Source organism: Anomaloglossus baeobatrachus, chromosome 9 (genome assembly GCF_048569485.1).
Source record: "Anomaloglossus baeobatrachus isolate aAnoBae1 chromosome 9, aAnoBae1.hap1, whole genome shotgun sequence".
Classification (NCBI taxonomy): domain Eukaryota; kingdom Metazoa; phylum Chordata; class Amphibia; order Anura; family Aromobatidae; genus Anomaloglossus; species Anomaloglossus baeobatrachus.
Window position 1 is genome coordinate 48347983 of NC_134361.1, and position 25858 is coordinate 48373840.

The following is a 25858-nucleotide window of genomic DNA, read 5'->3' on the forward strand; positions in this document are numbered from 1 at the left end:
TTCCTCCGACAAGAAGAATAGGAGGAAAGCTGCATGTTTGTGCAGAATGAAACGTGAACTTTCCTTGAATCCTTGTGATTGGCCATCAGGGTCCCCTCATGCAGGGAATGCTGGGTATTGCAGTCCTCATGCAGCCCCTCTTCTGCTTTCTCCAAGCTAAATTACTACAAATCCCACAATCCCCAATCTGCTATCACTGAACATCACTTCCTCTCACAATCCTATTTGGCTGCAAGGTAACTGCTTTGTTAGCGGAGTGTTTGTGTGTGTGGTCTATGTATTTCTATGCGCTCTCATACACTCTGATATGTTGTATGATGGGTTGACGTGTGTGTGTGTATGGATGGAGATTAAGATGACCAGGTTGTACATCTATACATCAGCCCTGGCTGCTCTGCTTCCCGCCTGCACATGCACAAGAAGAATAGGGGCAGGATAACATTCTGCAGATTTATCTATATTTTCTATTTTTTTTTTGCTATTTTTCATACACTTTTCACGCTGCTTTTAATCAGTAATAATTTTTCATTTTATTTTTTGTAATTAGCATTTTAAATGTGTTTTTCTTTAGATGAAAACAAAAATCATACCTGCACATTGGTAAATATTATTAGATTTTTTTTTTTAATGTTTTGCTTTTGCATTTTTAAATATATTTTGAAAATATGGAAAGTCAGATAATCTGTTAGTATAAAGCACATTTTTTTATGTTAGTTTACCCCCAAATTATTATTATTTTTTTTATCATTATTATTATTATTATGCCATTTATTCAATGGCACTTTATATGTGAAAATGGGTATACATAATAGAAGCAAGTACAGTGGAACCTAGGTTTACGAATAACCCGGTTTGCGAGCATTTCACTATACGAACTAAAGGCCCTGTCACACACAGAGATAGATCTGTGGCAGATCTGTGGCAGATCTGTGGCAGATCTGTGGCAGATCTGTGGCAGATCTGTGGCAGATCTGTGGCAGATCTGTGGCAGATCTGTGGCAGATCTGTGGCAGATCTGTGGCAGATCTGTGGCAGATCTGTGGCAGATCTGTGGCTGCAGTGAAATTGTGGACAATCAGTTCCAGGTTTGTGACTGTGTACAAATGGAACAATATATCCATGATTTCACTGCAACCACAGATCTGCCAAAGATTTATCTCTGTGTGTGACGGGGCCTTAAGCTTGCTGTAAATTTGTAACTCAGTTTTCGAGCAAATACCGCACACTCTTCCGGTTCCGTACTTTAACCACGCTCTGACCCGCTCTTGCACTCACACACGAACACACAGAAACACACACCCATGCACACATATTCTGCTCACCTTACCTTCCGTTCCATCGCCGGCCTCATCGTTCTTGTAGTTCACCGGTACAGGATGTGTATCGGGTAACCATCATGACAATGGAGGAACTTCCGCTACTCAAAGGCAGCGCGCTGACCAATCAGAAGCAAGCGGCTCCTGCCTTTGACGTCAGCGCTCTGGCAGCGGAAGCTCCAGGGCATCGGTCACGATGGTTACCCAATACACATCCTGTAGCGGCGAACTACAAGAACCAGGAGACCGGCGATGGAATGGAAGGTAAGGTGAGCATAATATGCATGTGTGCATGTTTGTGTATGTGTGGAATGGCACAATAGGGGACCAGGATGGGACATTGAACAAGTTGTGGAACGAATTGTCTGAGTTTGCATTATATCCTATGGGAAATTTTGCTTTGCTAGACAAGTAACTTGGTTTACAAGCATATTCCCAGAACGGATTGTTCTCGGAAACCAAGGTTCCACTGGACACTGGATACAAGGCACAGATTGGTGGAGGAGCAGACATGACCCTGCCTGTGAGCAGTAAATTTAATCTAGTGGTGCGGTGCTTTGGTTCAAGTTCTCAGGGTTGTCCCCGAGTGTCATAGATGACAGGCAGTCATGTGCTTTCTGGCAATAGAAGGTCACAGCGTTTGGCTGCGCAAAATGCTCCCTGACTTTCTGTTGTTCCTGCTGTTAGTATTCATTGTACAAAGTAGCTTTCCTGCTGGGTTTTCATATATTCCCCTTTAGGACCCAGGGGAGATAAACCTCTGTCCAGTTGCTGATCAACAGTATTCCTCTTGTGATTAAATACTCCCTTATTCCCTGGACTGGTGCTGGTGATATTATTCAGTTCATTCAAGCCTTGGTTGCAAGCAGGTGGCTTGTACTCCTCTGTGGTATTGTTGTTGAAGCTTGGCTGAACGTCTACCGATGTCATCTGTGGATAAGTTGTTCATGCATTTTGCCATGTGTCCTCCTTGTGTCTCCTTTAGGGCTCATGCGCACGTTGCGTAATTACATGCATTTACGCTGCGTATTGTACTGCAGCGTAAATGCATGCGTCCTGCGTCCCCTGCACAATCTATGTAGATTGTGCATGACACGTGCACACGTTGCTTTTTTGAACGCAGCGATTTGGATGCTAAAATTTTGACCCAAATCCGTGTGTTCATAAAAGCAGCATGTCAATTATTCCGTGCGCTTTGGATGCAGCTCCCGCTCTGTCTATGGTGGGGGCAGCAGCCATAGCGCATGAAATCTGCTTTTCTGAAACACTGCACCCATTAGGCTAGTTTCACACTTGCGTTCAGCGCAATCTGTCACTATGGAGAATAGCGCAGTCCGTTAACGCACTGCGCTATTCTCCATAGACTTGTATGGACGACGCACTGTAACGCAAGTGTCTGCGTTGCATCCGCTGGACGACGCAGCGTCGTTATTTTGACGCTGCGTTGGGCGGATGGAACGCAGCATGTAACGTTTTTCTGCGCTTGGCGGAGTGTCAAAAAAACGCAACCTGCAGGAATCCATTAGGCGTCCGTTGTTTTTAGAATGGACACCTATGGTGGCGGATTCCGTTAGAATGCGTCATTTGACGGATTCCGTTAACGCAGCTGTCTTTACACAACTGCGCATGCTCAGATGTGTAAAGACAAGGAAAAAAAACTACAACGGATTGCGTTATTTTGTACGATCTGTAGCATGCGTTGTGCCACTATATGCAACGCATTTTTTTAAAATAAGTACAGTTTGGAATGTTTAGTGCCGAGTGCACATTTGGTGCTGGCTTTTTGTTTTTTCTTCATTGAATTGGTCGGTGGTTGACCTCCACCTTGCTATGCACCCCAATTTGGGATGTATTCCATCTGTCTGGATTTTGGCGGTTGGTGACTGTTCACATTAAGTCATCAGGCTTTGTCCACAGGCTATTTACTTCATGCAGCATTTGCTTGGACCTGTCCCGCCCACAGCCATGACTCAGTCATGGGTACGGGATTGAAATAGACCAGAAGAGTGCTGCTAAGAGCAGTTCTATTATTCATATGTGAGGCCGTATGGCACATTTTATAAAAATATTTTAGTGTAGGACTGCTTCAAATGAGATTTGCCGTGACGTGGCGAAGCAGCTCAAGAAATTGCAATTTTTTGCCAAAAATCTCAAAATTTTTAAAATAAGTACAGTTTGGAATGTTTAGTGCCGAGTGCACATTTGGTGCTGGCTTTTTGTTTTTTCTATATGCAACGCATCCGTTGCATGCGTCACACAACGCAATGCTACGGATCCCGTCCAACGCAAGTGTGAAACTAGCCTTATGCAGTGTTTCTGCAGCTATTTGAAGCGCACATGTGCTGTCAAATCGCTGCAGAATATTCAGCATTTACGTGCGAACAAGCCCTTAGTGATTAGTGGGGTTGACGAAGAGCTCATCCCACCCATTCCCTATTTAGGGCCCAGCACTAGGGATATCTAGAGTCAGGTATCCGGCTCAGCGCATAGGTGCGGAACCTATCTAGGGTGGTGAGGGACCCCAGGGATCAGCAGTAGGTTTGGTCAGGGGTCTCCATCTCCCCCTTCCCTAGATGCAGGGGTCCCCTTCTTAGCTTTTGCCGCTCGCTTGATGCTTCCTCATACCTAGTGTAACAGCGAGAGTCTCAAAGAGCAAGTAAAGCACCACTGAATAACGCCATGTGCACACGTTGAGTATTTGGTGAGTTTTTTACCTCAGTATTTGTAGCCAAAACCAGGAGTGGGTGATAAATACAGGAGTGGTGCCTGTGTTTCTATTATACTTTTCCTCTGATTTTCCCCCTCCTTGTTTTGGCTACAAATACTGAGGTAAAAAACTCACCAAAAAACGTCTATGGGGGCTGTGAAAGTTGTTGCATTGATTGTCACTTATTTTTTTTTTTACACAACTGTCGTAAAGATAGACACTTCATATATTCCCTTTGCTGGCGAGCGTCACACACAACAGATTGTTTTGTTCTTTTATTATTTTTTTTTAGAAATTACTGCAAATCCCAGTCTGAAATTCGTGTTTGTGTATATATATATAATATATATATATATATATATATATATATATATATATATATATATATATATATATATATATATATATATACATATATATATACCTTGTTTTGGACCACTATATATATATATATATATATATATATATATATATATATATATATATAGTGGTCCAAAACTAGGTGGACAGTATGTGTAGTAGGGTTATCAGACATGTTGTAAAGTGGAACTGATGCAGTTGCCCTTAGCATCCAATCAGATTCCACCTTTCATTTTCCAAAGAGTCTGTGAGTAATGAAAAGTGGAATCTGATTGGTTGCTAAGGGCAACTGAGTCAGTTTCACTTTACACCATGGTTGATAACCCTATTATACATATTGTCCACCTACTTTTGGACCACCATGTATATGTATGCATGCATATACAGTTAGGTCCAGAAATATTTGGACAGTGACACAATTTTCGCGAGTTGGGCTCTGCATGCCACCACATTGGATTTGAAATGAAACCTCTACAACAGAATTCAAGTGCAGATTGTAACGTTTAATTTGAAGGTTTGAACAAAAATATCTGATAGAAATTGTAGGAATTGTCACATTTCTTTACAAACACTCCACATTTTAGGAGGTCAAAAGTAATTGGACAAATAAACCAAACCCAAACAAAATATTTTTATTTTCAATATTTTGTTGCGAATCCTTTGGAGGCAATCACTGCCTTAAGTCTGGAACCCATGGACATCACCAAACGCTGGGTTTCCTCCTTCTTAATGCTTTGCCAGGCCTTTACAGCCGCAGCCTTCAGGTCTTGCTTGTTTGTGGGTCTTTCCGTCTTAAGTCTGGATTTGAGCAAGTGAAATGCATGCTCAATTGGGTTAAGATCTGGTGATTGACTTGGCCATTGCAGAATGTTCCACTTTTTAGCACTCATGAACTCCTGGGTAGCTTTGGCTGTATGCTTGGGGTCATTGTCCATCTGTACTATGAAGCGCCGTCCGATCAACTTTGCGGCATTTGGCTGAATTTGGGCTGAAAGTATATCCCGGTACACTTCAGAATTCATCCGGCTACTCTTGTCTGCTGTTATGTCATCAATAAACACAAGTGACCCAGTGCCATTGAAAGCCATGCATGCCCATGCCATCACGTTGCCTCCACCATGTTTTACAGAGGATGTGGTGTGCCTTGGATCATGTGCCGTTCCCTTTCTTCTCCAAACTTTTTTCTTCCCATCATTCTGGTACAGGTTGATCTTGGTCTCATCTGTCCATAAAATACTTTTCCAGAACTGAGCTGGCTTCATGAGGTGTTTTTCAGCAAATTTAACTCTGGCCTGTCTATTTTTGGAATTGATGAATGGTTTGCATCTAGATGTGAACCCTTTTGTATTTACTTTCATGGAGTCTTCTCTTTACTGTTGACTTAGAGACAGATACACCTACTTCACTGAGAGTGTTCTGGACTTCAGTTGATGTTGTGAACGGGTTCTTCTTCACCAAAGAAAGTATGCGGCGATCATCCACCACTGTTGTCATCCGTGGACGCCCAGGCCTTTTTGAGTTCCCAAGCTCACCAGTCAATTCCTTTTTTCTCAGAATGTACCCGACTGTTGATTTTGCTACTCCAAGCATGTCTGCTATCTCTCTGATGGATTTTTTCTTTTTTTTCAGCCTCAGGATGTTCTGCTTCACCTCAATTGAGAGTTCCTTAGACCACATGTTGTCTGGTCACAGCAACAGCTTCCAAATGCAAAACCACACACCTGTAATCAACCCCAGACCTTTTAACTACTTCATTGATTACAGGTTAACGAGGGAGACGCCTTCAGAGTTAATTGCAGCCCTTAAAGTCCCTTGTCCAATTACTTTTGGTCCCTTGAAAAAGAGGAGGCTATGCATTACAGAGCTATGATTCCTAAACCCTTTCTCCGATTTGGATGTGAAAACTCTCATATTGCAGCTGGGAGTGTGCACTTTCAGCCAATATAATATATATATAATTGTATTTCTGAACATGTTTTTGTAAACAGCTAAAATAACAAAACTTGTGTCACTGTCCAAATATTTCTGGCCCTGACTGTATACTGTGTTCACACAACCAGTGTTGGAGCATCAAGAACCTGCATGTATATACCTTTTGCAAATACTTGTAGTTTAAAAAGCCTATATTTTTTCCTTTAGGGGTAAGATAGGTAGAACACGCTGCAGTCTGAAAAGAACAATATGTAAGAGCAGATAGCCTGATTTCAGGGATTTGTCACTCATTAGACTGGGTGCTGTAGTTTGAATACAATCAGTGTTTTATCGGCAGGAGATTATCAGTACAGGACTATGTGTCATGGGCCAACTAGTCAGACTAATATTTGTAACACCACCCCCACCACTGATTGGCAGCTTGCTGACAATATACAGTTTATACACCAATCAGGGTGTGGGCGGGGTTATACACAACTCAGCATTCTGACAACTGCTACATTTACAGCAGAGAAAACAGGGAATCTATCAAAACTGCACCAAGTAGCCGAGTAAGTGACACATTGTTTGAATCAGGGTCTCTGACCCTACATCATGCTTTTGTCAGATTACATAACAAAAGCCTGCTGACAGATTCCCTTTAAAGGGAAACACTGTGAAGGAGCCTTTGCACTTGGCGGTTCCAATCTTTCTTTTCAAGGTTAACAATACAGCTTAGGACGGAATCACCTGTTGTCTGAGTACGGACCACAATACACGGCCTGGCCATGAGTCAACTCGATAGCCTCGTATATGTCTATGAGGATATTGAGTTGGGGTTTGTGAATACCGCCATCAGAAGGTACATGGACCGTAATTTCTGGACCGTCCACAGGTCTCCTGATCCAGACGCAATAATTTCATATATACACATGAGGCTGTTGAGTTCTGGTCACAGAAGCCGCAGCCAGTCAGGAAACTTTGATGTCTGAAACCGGGCTTAGATGTTCCTCCCGACCACCCGGTCCTTATACTTGTATGCTCCTCTATGCCGAGTTTGCATGTGTTATTAATAGGGAGTGGAGGCTACAGTCAGACCTCTTAATGGGACCCTGTCACCAGGTTTTTGACACCCAATCTCAGAGCAGCATAGTGTAGGGGCAGGGACCCTGATTCCAGCGATCTGTCACTTACTGGGCTGCTTAGTGTAGTTTTTAATAAAATCACTGTTTAATCAGCAGTAGATTATCATTACAGGACTACTTGACGTGCTGCAGTTAGTCCAGTATATTCATAAGCTCTGTATAACTGCTAGATCTGCAGCAGAGAAAACATTGATTTTATCAAAATGACAGCAGACAGCTCAGTAATTGACACGTCGATGGGATCAGGGTCTCTGTCCCTACGTTATGCTGCTCTATGCGTTATGGGAAACAAAAACCTGGTGACAGATTCCCTTTAAAAGAGATCTCCAAGATTAGAAAAACATGGATTCTTTCTTTCAGAAATTCATCACAACTGGACCATGTGTTTTGTCTGGTATTGCAACTTGACTTCATTGAAGTGAATGGAGCTGTGCTGTATTGCCATGCACACCACATGGCCTCAACTGGAGAGGTTTCTAAAAGAAGCCATGTTTCTGTAATCCTGGAGAACCCCTTTAAAAAGGATTGGACATGTTTAAGTCCAACATGTTTGATCCTCCTTCACCCTTATATCTGTCTTCGAGCTGTTCGGCCGGTTTCTGTCGAAATCTGTGGGTTTCGTCCTACACTCATCCTATTTATTTGACCACTTTGATGGGATATCCTAACTATGCGACACAACGTAATGGTCTACATCCATCATTTGTGATTTATTGAAGCCACTTTTAATTTTTTGACTTGTATTTGCTGAAAACTGGAGAACAGCAATGTTGAATCCGGGCCCAGGTATTTTGAGACAAAATACAAAAAAAGTCAGAGGCGCTGAGTGTTGCAGGTCACCCCTGATGGAGCATTCTGCACCCACCGTACTGGAAAACAAGTAACCTGAATGTGTCCTTGTCCTCAGGTGTCATACCTGCAGCTTCTGAGCGTCACAAAATGAAAAAAGAAAAGAAGAATTTTACTGAGAGGATCTTGAATCACGCACTGGGAATAATTTACCTGTTAACAGGAGAGGTAAGGATCTAGTAAATGCATCAAAGGTCAATTTACTCCCACTGAGAACATGGGACTACATTACATTTTAATTGACCTGTGCCACATGGTATAATGGAACAGCTGTTTATTTTCTTTGCATGGTGGAGAGGTATAAAAAAAGGACAATATTCAGCAGGACAGTACAGCTGTTTCATGCACTGTGCCCCTGAGAGCGCGCTCTGTTGGGGAAACGACTAGACTTCTGACCTGCTTAATATTGTTCTTTATGTATACCTCTCCACCATGCACGGAAATTATTTTCATATTAAAACCACAAACTTAAGTGTATTTTCTTGGGATTTCATGTGATATATCAACATCAAAAATTAAATGTATTTTCTTGGGCTTTTATGTGATATATCACTAATTAGAGAGGAAATGATACCTAGTTTGCTAAATATTTAAAAAAGTATAAATCTAAAAATTATGACGTGCATTTGTATCCATCCCCCTGATACCCCTAAATAAAATCCTGAGTCATCTCTCTATCTCTGTGTCTCTCTCTCTATCTCTGTGTCTGTCTCTTACCCTGTCTCTTTCCCTGTCTATCTCTCTGTCTGTCTCTTTCCCTGTCTGTTTGTCTGTGTGTCTCTCTCTATCCATGTTTGTCTCTATCCATGTCTGTCTGTATCTATCTCTCTGTCTGTCTCTTTATCTCTGTGTCTCTCTATCTCTGGGTCTGTCTGTCTCTATCTCTGTGTCTGTCTCTTACACTGTCTCTTTCCCTGTCTATTTGTCTGTGTGTCTGTCTCTATCCATGTTTGTCTCTGTCTCTATCCATGTCTGTCTGTGTCTATCTCTCTGTCTGTCTCTATCTCTGTGTCTCTCTCTCTGGGTCTGTCTGTCTCTCTCTATCTCTGTGTCTGTCTCTTACCCTGTCTCTTTCCCCCGTCTGTATCTTTTCCAGTCTGTCTCTTACCCTGTTTATTTCCCTGTCTGTCTCTCTGTCTGTCTCTTTCCCTGTCTGTCTCTCTCCCTCTCTATCCGTCACTCCACCGATATCATATTACCTCACACATAAGCTTCTTATACTAACAATTTCCTATAGCAACCAATCACAGCTGCTATTAATGATCTGTAGCTCCCGGCTCCATTGACTTTAATGGAGGCAGGTTTTTTTCGTCGAATAACTGTAAAGCACGGGGTTAAATTTTCCCTTCAAAAAATAGTCTATGACATTTCCTGAGTCACAAGGGGTGTCTGTGCAAAATTTTGTGATTGTAAATGCGACGGTGCGGATTCCTTTAGTGGACACATACACACACACACACACGTATGTGTGTGTGATTATATATATATATATCTATATATATATCTATATATATATCTATATATATATATATATATATATATATATAATGTGTTTGCGTGTGTGTGTGTCATACATACATACATACACTCAGCTTTATATATTAGATTATTGTTTGGTGCTTTTCTACCTACAGTACATGTTAGATATAAATTGTGTCTCTCTTTCATGGATTAGGAATATGTCATCGTGAAGAAGAATTCTCCTCACCGAGCTACCCATCTGCTGACAGGAGAGGTAAGCACCAATTTTCATCAAAATGGACTATTCTATGGAAGAAAATGCCAATTTCAGGACATTTTCATTAAAATTTGAGAAATCTCTATTAATAAATTAAACCACTACTACTTTTAAAAACTCTGTCAGTAACAACAGCAGCAAATCTGCATCTCTTGGTAGGAAAAACACAACAGCAAAAGAGCACATTTTGCCTCGTTTTTCCATGCGTTTTTAATGGGTTTCTTCATTAAAATCAATTGGTGAAAAATGCTGCTAAAAACGCAGAAAGAATTGACACGCTGCGGCTTATTTTCTGCACCAAATCTGCACGGAGAAAATCCTGAACATTGGCACTATTTCTCAGGATTCTCATTGACTTGGCTGGCATCTGGATTTGCTTGCAGTTTTGTGACATATCTGCAATGAAAAACACATCAAACATGGGGCAAAAACGCAACATGTGCACACAGCCTTAAAGGGAACTTGTCAGCACTTTTTTGGCCTATAAGCTGCGGCCACCACCACCACCGGGCTCTTATGTGCAGTATTCTAACATGCTGTATATAAGAACCCAGGCCGCTGTGAGAAGATAAAAAGCACTTTATAATACTCACCTAACGGTAATGCCATAAAAAAAATCAAAATTGCTGTTTTTATGTTTTCCCCCTAAAATGAAATATGTATGCTGCAAAATCAGGTCCTTTAGTTGCTAAAAAATGACTTGTTTTAAAGGGGTTGTTTGTGTACTTTGATATTGATGGCATATCCTTAAGATAGATGCCCAATATCACACAGGTAGGGGTCTGACACTTGCCCCCCCCCTCCCTCCCCCAAATCAACTGTTCTCTGCTCTGGTGCCCGCTGTTGAACTGAAGTTTTTGGCAGCTCCCACTGAACCTTGTGCAGACCAGTACAACTCAACAAGGAAAATCGAGTTATCCTCTATCCTTGCCGATCACTGGGGTCCGACTGCTGGTTCACCCTGCAATCCCGAAAACCGCTTTAGGGCTCATGCGCACGTTGCGTAATTGCATGTATTTACGCTGCGTATTGCACTGCAGCGTAAATGCATGCGTCCTGTGTCCCCTGCACAATCTATGTAGATTGTGCATGAGACGTGCGCACGTTGCTTTTATGAACGCAGCGATTTGGATGCTAAAATTTAGACCCAAATCCGTGCGTTCATAAAATGAGCATGTCTATTATTCCGTGCGCTATGGATGCTGCTCCCACTCTATCTATGGTGGGAGCAGCAGCCATAGCGCATGAAATCGGCTTTTTTTTTTTTTTACAAAACAACTGCATCCATTATGCAGTGTTTCTGCAGCGATTTGAAGCGCACATGAGCTGTCAAATCGCTGCAGAATATTCAGCAGTTACGTGCGCATGAGCCCTTAGGCCTTTTTCAGACGTCAGTGATTCTGGTACGTATGTGACAGTTTTTATACGTACCAGAATCACTGACATACGCAGACCCATTATAATCAATGTGTCTGTGCACACATCAGTGATTTTTCACTAACCATGTCTCCGTGCGGTGTACACCGTGTCCATGATTCCCGCACGGAGACATGGCTGTTTTTTTCTGACATCACTGATGTCCCACGCACCACACTATGGTGTAATCCGTGAAACACGTACCAGATAAATACGGACATTTAAAATAAAAAACATTTTACACTCCAGCGCTGCTGTCTCCGGCCTCTGCTGGCTGCTGCTTCCTGCCCGGCTGCTTATTCTCATACATATTCATGTATCTAGCCACAGCAGACCCAGAAGTAGCTGCAGCAGGGGCAGAAACACAGCATAGCCGGAGAGTTCAGCACCATGGACAGCAGGAGCGGGGACAGGTGAGTATATCTCCATGTACAATCACAGATGATGGATAACGTATCACGGATTGCACATGGACAACTCACATGTGCCGTGAATCACGGAACACAGAGGGACATAAGCGTTTTTTACACATTATCCGGAAGGATATTTGGCTGGTTTCTGTGTTGAGACTCCTAACAGAGGCTCCACGGACATTTTTGATTTGCATATTTCCCAGGGGGCAATGTACCTAGGATTTCACTGTGTTGAGCGCCCTCGCTGGCTGCCGTCAGTGTTTTCTCTGGCTGATCTCCCCGAGATCAGTGATTGTTTTGTCTTGTTGGTTTACTAGGCATTGCTCCCACCTAGCCAGAATCCTACTCCACACTGATGAGGGGCAATACCCCGAAACAGCTGTCTGTGGATGGATACCTGGCCTTGGTATTTCCCTTGTCATATCTTTAAACTTGTCAAAAAGTTGGATATTGACTAAAAGGGCCACTTAATATGGTGGTTATGGTGGTCTCCTAAAAAGAGGCTGGGTCCTTCCCGGAGGGATATCTGGCTGGTTTCTGTGTTGAGACTCCTAACAGGGGCTCCACGGACTTTTGTGATTTTCACTGATGTGTGAAACAGGCCTTAGAAACTCGATAATGGGGCTCCCCATCCTGAATGCAAGCAGTGCATTCACTCCATTCATTTCTATAGGGCTGTAGAGGACAACACGGCTATTTTCCTACGTTCATTGGACAATGAATGGAGCAGAGGCCACATATGCACATCTCCAATGGATTCAGAGTCTCATTTTTGGGATCTCTGAGTTTCCCATCTTTCGGACCCCTCATCCTTCAGCAAGTTATCCCCTATGAATTGGAGGCATGACTTGATTTGTTGATAATAATCCTTTAAGATTGCCAGTTTCAGATTTTATTAGAATTGTCCACTTGTTTCTTTATCACAAAATTATCCTTTAGAAGGAATTACAATTTAGTCACTAGGCTTATACCTTTAAATCAAATGTATGTTTTTCAGGTGCCGATAAAATGTGGCGATATTTCTATCTACTTTTCAATGGAGGAGTGGGATTTTATAGAGGAACACAAGGATCTCTACCAGGAAGTCACGCTGAAGAATCAGAAGATATCCCACCCATCCGAAATCTTAGAAGATGTTACAGGTGATTAATCTCCACCTTTTCAGGACTTTTTTTTTTCTTTTATTATTATTATTATTATTATTATTATTATTATTATTACTTCTATGCTTTTATTTTGTCCAAAAATATAAGTTTTGCATTTATAATAATAATAATAATATTTATTAATTTATATAGCGCTGTTAATTCCGCAGCGCTTTACATACAATGGCAACTCTGTCCCCATTAGGGCTCACAATCTAGGTTCCCTGTGAGTATGGTTTTTAGAGTGTGGGAGGAAACCACTGTGCCACTGTGCCGCCCGGTGGGTTTCATTACACATTTTGCACTGTTTGGCTTTTAGAGGCTTTTTGTTTCTTGGCACATTCAACTTTAATATTGTTTGTGGCCGTAAATTAGCAGAGAGGAGCTCAGAAAAAGACAGAAGAGTTATAAACCTTTGAAATGAACTTACTGACCGATTCTGAGTTGGCTCCCTTTTTTTGTTAGTGCAGCACTCGTCTATCTCTGGAGATCCCATTAAGAATTAATGGAGTGGTGGTGCTCATGATTGACCACTGCTCCATTTACACAGGGCTCTGATTTTTCCTGGATATAGCTGTCAGGCTCTCAGTGATCAGGATATAATTCTCTATCCCAACCCATGTATAGAGGATAACTTCTAAACTTGAGCACACCCCTTTAAAATGAGGGCATATATTACCCATTGGTCTCTATATTAATAAATGTACAGCTCAAAGTCTACATTTTTTTTTCCAGGATGCCTCTGTATTGAACTATGCAGCAGCCTCTCCTTGAATTCTTCCGGCACCATTCCAACAAGACGTGCACAGGCTCGCTCAGTACAAGTGAATAGAGTCAGGCTGGGCACGTCTAGTTGGAATGTGATCTGTAGTATATATACAGTGTGTCCACCCATATCCTATCCACCGCCATTAACTTGAGATCGGAGGCAGCTATAGGCATAGAAGTGGTGTCTAGGTATAGTAAAGTAGCCATGCGCTACGCAATGAAACCACCTATAGCGCCACCTGGTGAAAAACAACGGAGTTAGCATTTTTATCTCGAAAACGTAACGAGATAGAGAAAAAAAGTGAGTTACAAAGTTATTGGGCGTCATCAATTCAATACGAATCGACACCTTACTATACCTAGACACCACTTCTATGCCTATAGCTGCCGCCGTTCTCAAGTTAATGGCGGTGGACAGGATATGGGTGGACACACTGTATATATATTGCATACTTGATGTCACATGGCTGCCCGATCTCGTCGCCAGCACTGGAGAATCCTCACCCAGTAAGAATTCACAAGTCTGCAGTCACATAGAGTAACCACAGACCTTCTTGAGAAGCCTGGATAACCCATTTTGACTTCGTAGCATTTTTTTCCACACCTGCCTAAACTTTTGCACAAACTATTGTATTATTGTAACCCCTTTTAATACTTTATGGTAAATTCATAACTTCTGTTTTGCAATTAACAGATGGCCATGAACACGATGACAGTCTGGCACTTGCTGAGGGTGTGAGTGGAAGTAGAAACAGTCAGCAGGTAGAAATGTCTCACAAGATCTGTCCAGGTTGGTGATATTATTAATAGTCATAGGTTATAGTCTTATAATTTAGATCATCTCATATATACTCTGAATATTTGAGTCGCTCACATTATAAGTCTAAGCCGTCCGATAATAGAGCAGGAAAATAAAATTCCGCAGAATTGACTGCTAAATTCCAATGCTGACCTTCTGTTCCACGTTATGCCTTATCCTTGGTGACTGATTTTATGTGTTTTCGTCACTGTTCCAGACGTTTTTATGGACAGACTGGAAACGCCGCTACACACTGAGAAAGAGCAGAGCGAGAACAATGAAAATGACATTTTTCAAGTGGAAATTAATTCCGAGACCTATTTAGGTAAGTTGCTATAAAGGAGTCTCTGCGTCCACAATTGGGGCAAATTAAGACAACTCTTTCCCTAAGTCAAACATATACATTTGTGTTCTCCAAAGATGAATATTTCCCCAGTCAAGTATCTGATGAAAGGCAGGCGGATGAACACCTTGCTAGAATTCGGGAGCAGCAACTCCATGGTGATACCTGGGCAGGTAAGCAAGTTCCCTGGCAAACTATTTACTTTGATAGGTCCCCTTTAGGGGCTTCTATCACCTCTTCTATCTGATAGGATTTGGCACATTTCACTTTTTTTGCCGAAGCAGCTCTAACCAAAGTGAGGGTCACATCTGCTTCTTTGGCTGTTCCTATCCGGCCTGCGGACCGGGACACCTAAAGGGCTGTATACAGTGAAGTACCGCATTACATGGCGCCCTCCACCCACTGTATCTTAGTTTCATTGGTATCTCCATGCTCAGAATGCAGATACTGTTGAATACACTGATGACACAGGAGGCCCTCGTCTCCCTGTTGCATCATTTAGCCTGTAAGACTGAGTCTCTGCTCAGCAGGCGCGACGATGTCATCAGATTGCGCCTGCCGTGTGGAAAGTCAGCGTACACAGTGCACAGAGTGGAGCAGCGCGAAGGAATGGGGGAGTAGATTTCATTCTTTCCTTTTAATTATTGGTCAGTATTTGTTTGAGGGAAATGTGAGGGGCTAAAATACCATGTGAGGGGCTGTGAGGACTTCATTCTGTGTGAGGGCATAATATTTGTGTGGGGGCAATAATACTGTGTGAGGGTTTGTGGGGACATCAATACTTGTGTGGGGGCCATAATACTATGTGATAGGCTGTGGGTATATCATACATTTGTATGGGCCATGATGCTGGGAACATCATACAGTGTGGTTACTGTGAAGGGCATCATACTGTGGGGGAACTGTGGAGGCCTTCATACTGTGTGGGGGACTGTGGAGGCCATCATATTGTGTGGGGGACTGTGAAGGCCATCATATTGTGTAGGGGACTGTGGAGGCCATCATACTGTGTGGGGGACTGTGGAAGCCATCATACTGTGTGGGGGACTGTGGAGGCCATCACACTGTGTGGAAGACTATGGAGGCCATCATACTGTGTGGGGGAATGTGGAGGCCATCATACTATGTGGGGGAATGTGGAGGCCATCATACTGTGTGGGGGACTGTGGAGGCCATCATACTGTGTGGGGGACTGTGGAGGCCATCATACTGTGTGGGGGACTGTGGAGGCCATCATACTGTGTGGGGGACTGTGGAGGCCATCATACTGTGTGGGGGACTGTGGAGGCCATCACACTGTGTGGGGGACTGTGGAGGCCATCATACTGTGTGGGGGAATGTGGAGGCCATCATACTGTGTGGGGGACTGTGGAGGCCATCATACTGTGTGGGGGACTGTGGAGGCCATCATAGTGTGTGGGGGGCTGTGGAGGCCATCATACTGTGTGGGGGGCTGTGGAGGCCATCATACTATGTAGGGGACTGTGGAGGCCATCATACTGTGTGGGGGACTGTGGAGTTCATCATACTGTGTGGGGGAATATGGAAGCCATCATACTGTGTGGGGGACTGTGGAGGCCATCATACTGTGTGGAAGTCATCATACTGTGTGGAAGTCATCATACTGTGTGGGGGACTGTGGAGGCCATCACACTGTGTGGGGGACTATGGAGGCCATCATACTATGTAGGGGAATGTGGAGGCCATCATACTGTGTGGGGGAATGTGGAGGCCATCATACTGTGTGGGGGACTGTGGAGGCCATCATACCGTGTGGGGGACTGTGGAGGCTATCATACTGTGTGGGGGGCTGTGGAGGCCATCATACTGTTTGCGGGGCTGTGGAGGCCATCATACTGTGTGGGGGAATGTGGAGGCCATCATACTATGTAGGGGAATGTGGAGGCCATCATATTGTGTGGGGGACTGTGGAGGCCATCATGCTGTGTGGGGGACTGTGGAGGCCATGATACTGTGTGGGGGACTGTGGAGGCCATCATACTGTGTGGGGGACTGTGGAGGCCATCATACTGTGTGGGGGACTGTGGAGGCCATCATACTGTGTGGGGGGCTGTGGAGGCCATCATACGGTGTGGGGGACTGTGGAGGCCATCATACGGTGTGGGGGACTGTGGAGGCCATCATACGGTGTGGGGGACTGTGGAGGCCATTATACGGTGTGGGGGACTGTGGAGGCCATCATAGTGTGTGGGGAGCTGTGGCATTATCATACTGTATGGTTGACTGTAGATACCCAGATAACCAATTTAACATTTTTCACATTATAACCTTTTCTTAACCTTTTTATTGTTTGTTCTTTGCTCGCGCACAGTACACCCTGTTCCTTCTGAGCACTCCATGGAGAGAACTCTTCAAGAAGAACCATATAACATGACCTGTTCACTTAATGGGTCAATCACAGATGATCTGAGCATTTTTCATGGCTTTCGAGAAGAAGACTTACCGACTGAGTCCCCTTCTTATGACACGGGCAATATCACGTTTACACTGGCTTCTGAAGGTCGTCCGCTTGGATCTCCACTCCTCACTGAGAGCTATAGTCATACTAACAATGATAAACACGCGGGAGATAAACTGGTGAGAAATGTTAGAAAGACGTCTGAAAGGCTGAGTAAGTTATCTACTCGGACCACGGAACAACATTCCAAGGAAAAGGGAAAGCCCCATCAATGTGGCGACTGCGGGAAATACTTCGATCACAAATCTAACTTGATCAGACACCAGAGAAGTCACACAGGAGAAAAACCATACGGCTGTGAAGAATGTGGTAAGCGCTATGCCACCAAATCCCATCTAACGGTCCACAAGAGAACACACCTCAGTGGGAAGCCTCACCAATGCAACGAGTGCGGGAAACACTTTACATACAAGTCACAAATCGCTATGCACCAAAGGACTCACACTGGGGAGAAGCCGCACACCTGCAACCTGTGCGGAAAGCACTTTGCCTACAAATCGTATCTGATCATTCACCAGAGGATCCACTCGGGGGAGCGCCCGCACGTTTGCCCACAGTGTGGAAAATGCTTCACAGACAAGTCCAACCTTCGGAAGCACCAAAACACTCATGTACAGAACAAGCCTTACGTCTGCAGAGAATGTGGGAAACACTTCAATTCCAAAAATAGCTACACAACCCATCAGAGGACACACCAGGGGGGCAAATATAAGTGATATATCCAGCGACTAGTCGTAGTGCACCCCTTGTACCCGAAAAGTAGTATTCACTCTGAATTAGTGAAGTAAAGTCAAGTTCCGTCCAGTAAATGTCAACTTCCATTGCGTAAGACAAACTGAGCGCCGTAAAGTGCATCATCCATTGTATTGTGTGATGGGTTCACTTTATTTCCCCAAATACACAAGTGGATGTGCCAACAATGCAGCCTGTGAAGGTTAACGTCAACTTACCATGGATTATTGAGGACAACTCAAGTCTTAGCCCAATAAACCAAGATGTGTCAAGCAGGATGACCTCTGGATAGGAGACATGCTGCTGAGGACGGCAACCGTGGATGCCAAGGATCTCAGGTTGAGTTGTATGTACATCCATGGTTGTGTCCCTATACCCCTCCATACTGTCTAAAAAGGGTGGTTCTCAAAAGGATATCAGAAAACCTACTGATTGTTGGGGGGGAGGGACCTCCAGCGATCACAAAATCGGAGCTCTGGAAATTAAAGTTTTGATATATTTCAGGCCTTGTATATTGTTTCTGACTTTCGGGTCCTGATAAGTCAAAACATGTCTCTGAAGTCCACAGCTCCGGCATGAGCACATAATGGTGTAGGATTTAATAAGTCTATGGGTCCGTATATTGACTCCAGGTCCATGGACTTACTATTGAGCCCATACACCGCTCTGTGCACACATCTCATACAGAGCCATGTTTGGAGTGATCAGTGGGGGTCTCAGGACGCGGACCCCCACCAATCAAAAACACTATGCAGAGCCTGTAATATATAACAACTTTTAGAAAATGACCGTTCTACTTTAATTGAGCAGCGGTGCTCATACTCTACCTCCGCTCCATTCATTATCTATGGGACTGGCTGAAAAAAGCAGCCTGGAGTGCTCTGCTATTTCCAGGCAGTCTCATAGACAATGAATGGAGCGGAGGTTGAGTATGCGTATTCTGCCTAATAAAGGTGGGGCTCTGCAGCGCCTAGTTCCTTCACTACAGAACCCTAATTACAGGGGTCCCAGCAGTCAGACCCTCTGGATATCAGACCCCTATGGATATCTTAATATTTTAGGAATAACTGTTATAAAGGAATCTGTCACCAGGTTTTTGCTTCCCCAACTGCGCAGAATAATGTAGAGACAGAGACCCTGATTCCAGTGATGTGTCACTTACTGAGCTGCTTGCTGGCATTATGTTTTCTCTGCTGTAGATCTAGCAGTTATACAGTGCTCATGACTATGCTGGACTACCTGCAGCATGCCAAGTAGTCCTGTAATGATAATCTACTGCTGATTAAACTGATTTTGTCAAAACTACACTATGCAGCCCAGTAAGTGACACATCGCTGGAATCAGGATTTCTGCCCCTACATTATGCTGCTCTCAGATTAGGTGGCAAAAACCTGGTGCCAGATTCCCTTTAAGGAATTAGTCACTTTTCCAGGGGTGATCTTTAACCTAGGTCTATACAGGCAATTTGGAGCTCTGCATCAGAAAATAATGCTATGACTACTGTGATACATTTTTGAAGTTTTGGACCTTTTTGTTAGGTTAGCATATAGAAAGACAGGAGGCAGAGATGTGTTTTATTTTGGACAGGGCACTGTTATACCCCAGTGAATACATTATCATAGTTGTAGATTAGGACGCAGCGTGACATATCAATACATTCCTCGTTATGGCATCGTCATATCTACGGCAAAACACATTTATCCATTGCTTTATGTGACCCAGATAATAAGGTTAGGAATAAAGATGGGTAGCCATTGTGGAAATAAAGTGTACTTCCCTAAACTAATATAATCACAAACTTTGTTAGCATACGAATGGCATGTGACGGAGATCCACTCTTGGGACAGACGCCATGTATCCCCAACTAGATAAAATTAAAGGATTATTCCCATCTCCAAGATCCTATCCCAATATGTAGTAGGTGTAATAAGAATATTAGCAAATACCTCCAATTAGAAATGTAGTATAGTTCTCCTGATTCACTATGTCACTTACCTCATGTGCAGGGCATTGCAGGTCCTTAGGTATCCATGACTATGACCATACATATAGTGACATGTAGTTGCTAGTGGTTGTAACCATGGATACCTAAGATCCTGCAATGCCCTGCACATGAGGTAAGAGGCATAACGAATCAGAAGAACTATACAAATTTCCAATTGGAGGCATTTGCTAATATTATTATTACTAGCTGTACTACCCGGCTTCGCCCGGGTTAATAACTGTTGTTAGCAAAATAGAATGTATTAACAAAAATTTATTCTGCACACAAACACCACAAAACAAATAGATATAAATGTAATTTTTAAAAGGCAAAAACTAAGGTAATAGAAGCACTTCACAACATATATTTCAACACCACAGATATTCCACACAGATTTAACTAAATGGGCCAAGTAATGTGCTCCGTCTGTCTCTTTCCCCGTCTGCCTGTCTCTGTCTCTTTTTTTGTCTGTCTCTAATATCTCTCTGTTTCTTTCCCCATCTGTCTCTTTCCCAGGTCTGTCTCTTTCCCCGTCTGTCTCCCCGTCTCTTTGTCTGTGTCTTTTCCTGTCTGCCTGTCTCTGTCTGACTCTTTCCTTGTCTGCCTGTCTCTGTCTGACTCTTTCTCTGTCTCTTTCCCCGTCTGTCTCTATCAAGGTCTGTGTCTTTCCCCATATATCTTTGTCTGTCTCTCTGGCTGTCTCCTCCTTCCCTGTCTGCCTGTCTCTGTCCCTGTCTGCATGTCTGTCTGTCTCTTTTCCCCATTTGTCTCTTTCCAGGTCAGTCTCTTTCCAGGTAAGTCTCTGTCTCTTTCCAAGTCAGTCTCTGTCTCTTTCCAGGTCTGTCTCCTTCTCTTTCACCGTTTGTTTCTCTGTCTCTTTCCCTGTCTGTCTCTTTCTCTGTCTCTTTCCCTGTCTGTCTCTTTCCCTGTCTGTCTCTTTCCCTGTCTGTCTCTTTCCCTGTCTGTCTCTTTCCCTGTCTGTCTCTTTCCCTGTCTGTCTCTTTCCCTGTCTGTCTCTTTCCCTGTCTGTCTCTTTCCCTGTCTGTCTCTTTCCCTGTCTGTCTCTTTCCCTGTCTGTCTCTTTCCCTGCCTGTCTCTCTCCTTGTCTGTCTCTGTCTGTCTCTCTCTATCCGTCTCCCCACCGACCTCTTATTGCCTCACATATAAGCTTCTTATACTATGAATGTCTTTTGTTCCAATAGCAACCTATCACAGCTCCTACTAATAACCTGTAGTTCCAGGCTCCATTTACTTTAATGGAGGCATGTTTTTTGGAGAGTAACTGTAAAGCGCGGGGTTACATTTTCCTGTCAAAACATAGTCTACGACATTCCCTGGGTCACATGAGGTGTCTGTGCAAAATTTCGTAATTGTAAATGCGTCGGTGCGGATACACTTTTCGTTTCACTTTTTCCCCATTATGTAGATAGGGGCAAAATTGATTGGTAAATTGGAACGCGCGGGGTTAAAATTTCCCCTCAAAACATAGCCTGTGATGCTCTCGGGGTCCAGAAGTGTGAGTGTGCAAAATTTTGTGGCTGTAGCTGCGACGGTGCAGATGCCAATCCTGGACATACATACATACACACACACACACACACACACACACACACACACACACACACACACACACACACACACACACACACACACACGCGCACGCACACGCACACGCACACATTCAGCTTTATATATTAGATTATTATTATTACACCTACTGCATATTGGGATAGGATCTTGGATATGGGAATAATCCTTTAAATTGAATCTGTCAGCAGGTTTTTGCCACTTAATCTGAGAGCAGCATAATGTAGGGGCAGAGATCCTGATTCTAGCGATGTGTCACTTACTGAGCTGCTTAGTGTAGTTTTGATAAAATCACTGATTAATCAGCAGTAGATTATCATTCCAGGACTACTTGGCATGCTGCAGGTAGTCCAGCATATTCATGACCTCTGTAACTGCTAGATCTGCAGCAGAGAAAACAGTGATTTTATCAAAATGACAGCAAACAGCTCAGTAAGTGGCATATCACTGGAATCCGGGTCTCTGTTTCTACAGATGGGGGAGGAAAAACCTGATGACAGATTTTCTTTCTCTTAATGCAGAGACCAAGAAGGGGCCTGGCTTTACTAATGAACCTGACAGCCTGCCCCCTTCATGTATATAATCAATACAGAGAGGGGAGAAATACCTCTCCGCTTGAGTTGGAATGACAATTGAGGTGAACCTTTTGTCACTTCTGGACAAGCACTGAAATTAGGGCATTTATGAAGATTTCACAATTAGATTAGTAAATTAATTAACTTACATTTGGAAACCGATGAAAAAGTGGATTTTGAGCTCAAGAACAGAAATAATGGATCTCCAACGTAAAGATGGGTTTAGAAATCAAACCAGATACAATATCCAACCTCTTTAGTTTCAGAAACCCCCCACATTACATAAAGGGGGACATTAAAGGGGTATTCCCATCCCCATGATCCTATTCCATTATGTAGTAGGTGTAATAATAATAAAATTAGCAAATACCTCCAAATAGAAATGTAGTATAGATCTCCTGATTAGCCACGTCTCTTACCTCATGTGCAGGGCATTGCAGCTTAGGTATACCGTACATGGTTATGTATGTCATATAGTGACAGTTAGTTACTTATTTGCTTGTGGTTGTAACCATGGATACATAAGCTGCAATGCCCTGCACATGAGGTAAGAGACATGGCTATAGCAGAAGAACTATACTACATTTCTAATTGTAGGTATTTGCTAATATTATTATTACACCTACTACATATTGGGTTAGGGTCCTGGAGATGGGAATACCCCTTTATCTTTTATTAGTGGCCGATGCACCTAGGCGTCTCCTATAAAATGTCATTGTAAATGCAGTACACTTGTGATATGAGATCCGGGTTTACGCTGATCACTCTGTTGTAACAAGTCATTTTCCATCTGTCTGCCATAGTTACATTTCTGTTGAATAAATCTTTTGTTTCTACCTTCCTTGTGCTTGTGTCTTGTATACGGCGGTATCCTACATATTGGGTCATTTATACACTTTGGATTTATCAAAATGTCTTTTTTTGGGATTAACCCTATATCTCCTATCTATTGGATAGGGGACAGCGTGCTGATTGCTGGGGATCCGAATACTGGGGTTGGAGCTTCACCCCCCCCCCCCCCCCACCCCTCCAAGTACTGGACTCTGCAGCCCCATACTGAACAGAGGGGATGGGCCCAAGCACAACCTCTGGTCTGTTCATTTTCTGAGACTGCCGGAGCATTCGCCCCTTTGCTCCATTCAAGACACGGCTGCTGATCTTCAGGGTCCAATCTTGAGATCCTTGCCCCATAGGAAAGACCCTCCAGTGATCGACAGGTTATAGATAAGGGAAACATTTATTTTTAAGGAATAATTCTTTTCCCTTTAATATCATCAGTGTATACCTTGTAGGTATAGTCACAGTATAGTTGTAAATATACTGTGTATATATACTAGCTGTAGTAGCCGGCGTTGCCCGGTATAATAATTGTCTGTCTATCTCTCTGTCTGTCTTTGTTTGTCTCTTTCTTTGTCTGTCTGTCTCAGTCTCTCTGTGTGTCTATTTGTCTGTGTGTTTCTCTCGGTCTCTCTGTGTGCCTCTGTCTGTTTCTATCTCCCTTCCTCTGTCTTTCTCTGTCTTCCTTCCTCTGTCTTCCTTCCTCTGTCTTCCTTCCTCTGTCTGCCTTCCTCTGTCTGCCTTCCTCTCTCTGCCTTCCTCTCTGTCTCTCTCTGCCTTCCTCTCTGTCTCTCTCTGCCTTCCTCTCTGTCTCTCTCTGCCTTCCTCTCTGTCTCTCTCTGCCTTCCTCTGTCTGCCTTCCTCTCTCTGCCTTCCTCTCTGTCTCTCTCTGCCTTCCTCTCTGTCTCTCTCTGCCTTCCTCTCTGTCTCTCTCTGCCTTCCTCTCTGTCTCTCTCTGCCTTCCTCTCTGTCTCTCTCTCTCTCTGCCTTCCTCTCTGTCTCTCTCTGCCTTCCTCTCTGTCTCTCTCTGCCTTCCTCTCTGTCTCTCTCTGCCTTCCTCTCTGTCTCTCTCTGCCTTCCTCTCTGTCTCTCTCTGCCTTCCTCTCTGTCTCTCTCTGCCTTCCTCTCTGTCTCTTTGTCTGTCTGTCTCTCTGTCTGTCTCCCTCTCCCTCTCTCTCTCTCTCTCCACAGAAATCACATTACCTCACACATAAGCTTCTTATACTAATAACTAGAAGGTGACCCGATTCTAATGTATCGGGTAGTCTAGAATGTGTATGAAGCTTAGCAGATTGAATAATGAGGTAATGAATGGACTGGATGGGTTTGGTTTAATTTAGTATTCTTATAATTGTTTATTGGTTTTAAAATGACAAACAACAGAAGGAACAGTTTTAATAGATGAGTCTAATGTTTAATGATGTCCATGGCTTGTAATGAAAGAAGGCCATGAACAGTGTAAACTTAGGTAAAAATATGCTGATGCTGTGATGTGGCCCAATGCTGGTATGTGCCCCCATCATGGTGCAGCCACCATCCTGACATGTGCCCCCATCCTGCGGGGTAATGTGTGCGGGAGGCGGAGTGGGGGGGTGGAGCCGAGCGGGGACATGGCGCTGAGGACGTAAGTGCTGGGGACTGCATGTCTAGGGACAGGTGACTATCTGTGTGTGTGTTTAGTGTATACATGCGGAGTGTGGGGGGTGAAGCCGAGCGGGGTAATGTGTGCGGGGAGCGGAGTGCAGGAGGGGTGGAGCTGAGCGGGGTAATGTGTGCGGGGGGTAGAGCGGGGCTATGGCGCTGAGGACGTCAGTGCATGGCTGGGGACAGGTGACTGTATGTGTGTGTGTTCAGTGTATACATGCGGGGGGCGGAGTGTGGGGGGGGGGTGGAGCCGTACGGGGCCATGGTGCTGAGGACGTCAGTGCTGGGGCCTGCATGGCTGGGGACAGGTGACTGTGTGTGTTCAGTGTATACATGCGGAGGGCGGAGTGTGGGGGGGGTGGAGCTGTGCGGGGCCATGGTGCTGAGGACGTCAGTGCTGGGGCCTGCATGGCTGGGGACAGGTGTCTATTCGTTTGTGTGTGTTCGTTCAGTGTATACATGTGGAGGGTGGAGTGCGAGGGGGTGTGGCCGAGTGGGGTAGTGTGTGCAAGGGGCGGAGGCGAGCGGTGGGTATGTGTCGGCTGGGTTGCCGGTGTGGGCTCCCGGGGGTGCAGCACTCACCGGGGAGTCGGGGCTCAGTGTGGGTGCGGGGAAAAGTGTTGGGTGTCGACCTGTAGTTCGGGCTGTTCCGTTAGCTGAGCCATTGGTCGCAGGCTCTTTAGCGCGCGCAGTGTGGCAACGGTTGTCACTGTAATGACGTCATTTTGGATCAAGACAGACAGAATAAGGCAATTATATATATAGATGTCCTTTGTTGCCTATAGCAACCAATCATAGCTCCTATTAATGACCTGTAGCTCCCAGCTCCATAGACTTTAATGTAACCAGGTTTTTTGGTGAATAGCTGTAAAGCGCGGGTTAACTTTTCCCCTCAAAACATCATATATGACGTTCCCTGAGTCACATAAGGCGTGTGTGCAAAAGTTTATGATTGTAATTGGGACAGTACAGATTCTTTTAGCGGACATATACATACAGTACAGACCAAAAGTTTGGACACACCTCATCTCTAGAACAACTGTTAAGAGGAGACTTTGTGCAGCAGGCCTTCATGGTAAAATAGCTGCTAGGAAACCACTGCTAAGGACC

General features: G+C 44.0%; 1 protein-coding gene across 1 annotated transcript; it reads left to right on the forward strand.

Annotated features, from left to right (window-relative positions):
• Nucleotides 1–202: 202 nt before the first annotated feature.
• LOC142251156 (uncharacterized) lies at nucleotides 203–20095 on the forward strand. The gene is made up of 8 exons (XM_075323687.1): nucleotides 203–236; nucleotides 8347–8456; nucleotides 9964–10023; nucleotides 12853–12997; nucleotides 14463–14558; nucleotides 14785–14892; nucleotides 14988–15083; nucleotides 17243–20095. Exons 2-8 carry the CDS (start codon nucleotides 8379–8381, stop codon nucleotides 18103–18105), a joined length of 1446 nt encoding a protein of 481 aa, XP_075179802.1. The 5' UTR covers nucleotides 203–236; nucleotides 8347–8378; the 3' UTR covers nucleotides 18106–20095.
• The last annotated feature ends 5763 nt before the right edge of the window (nucleotides 20096–25858 follow it).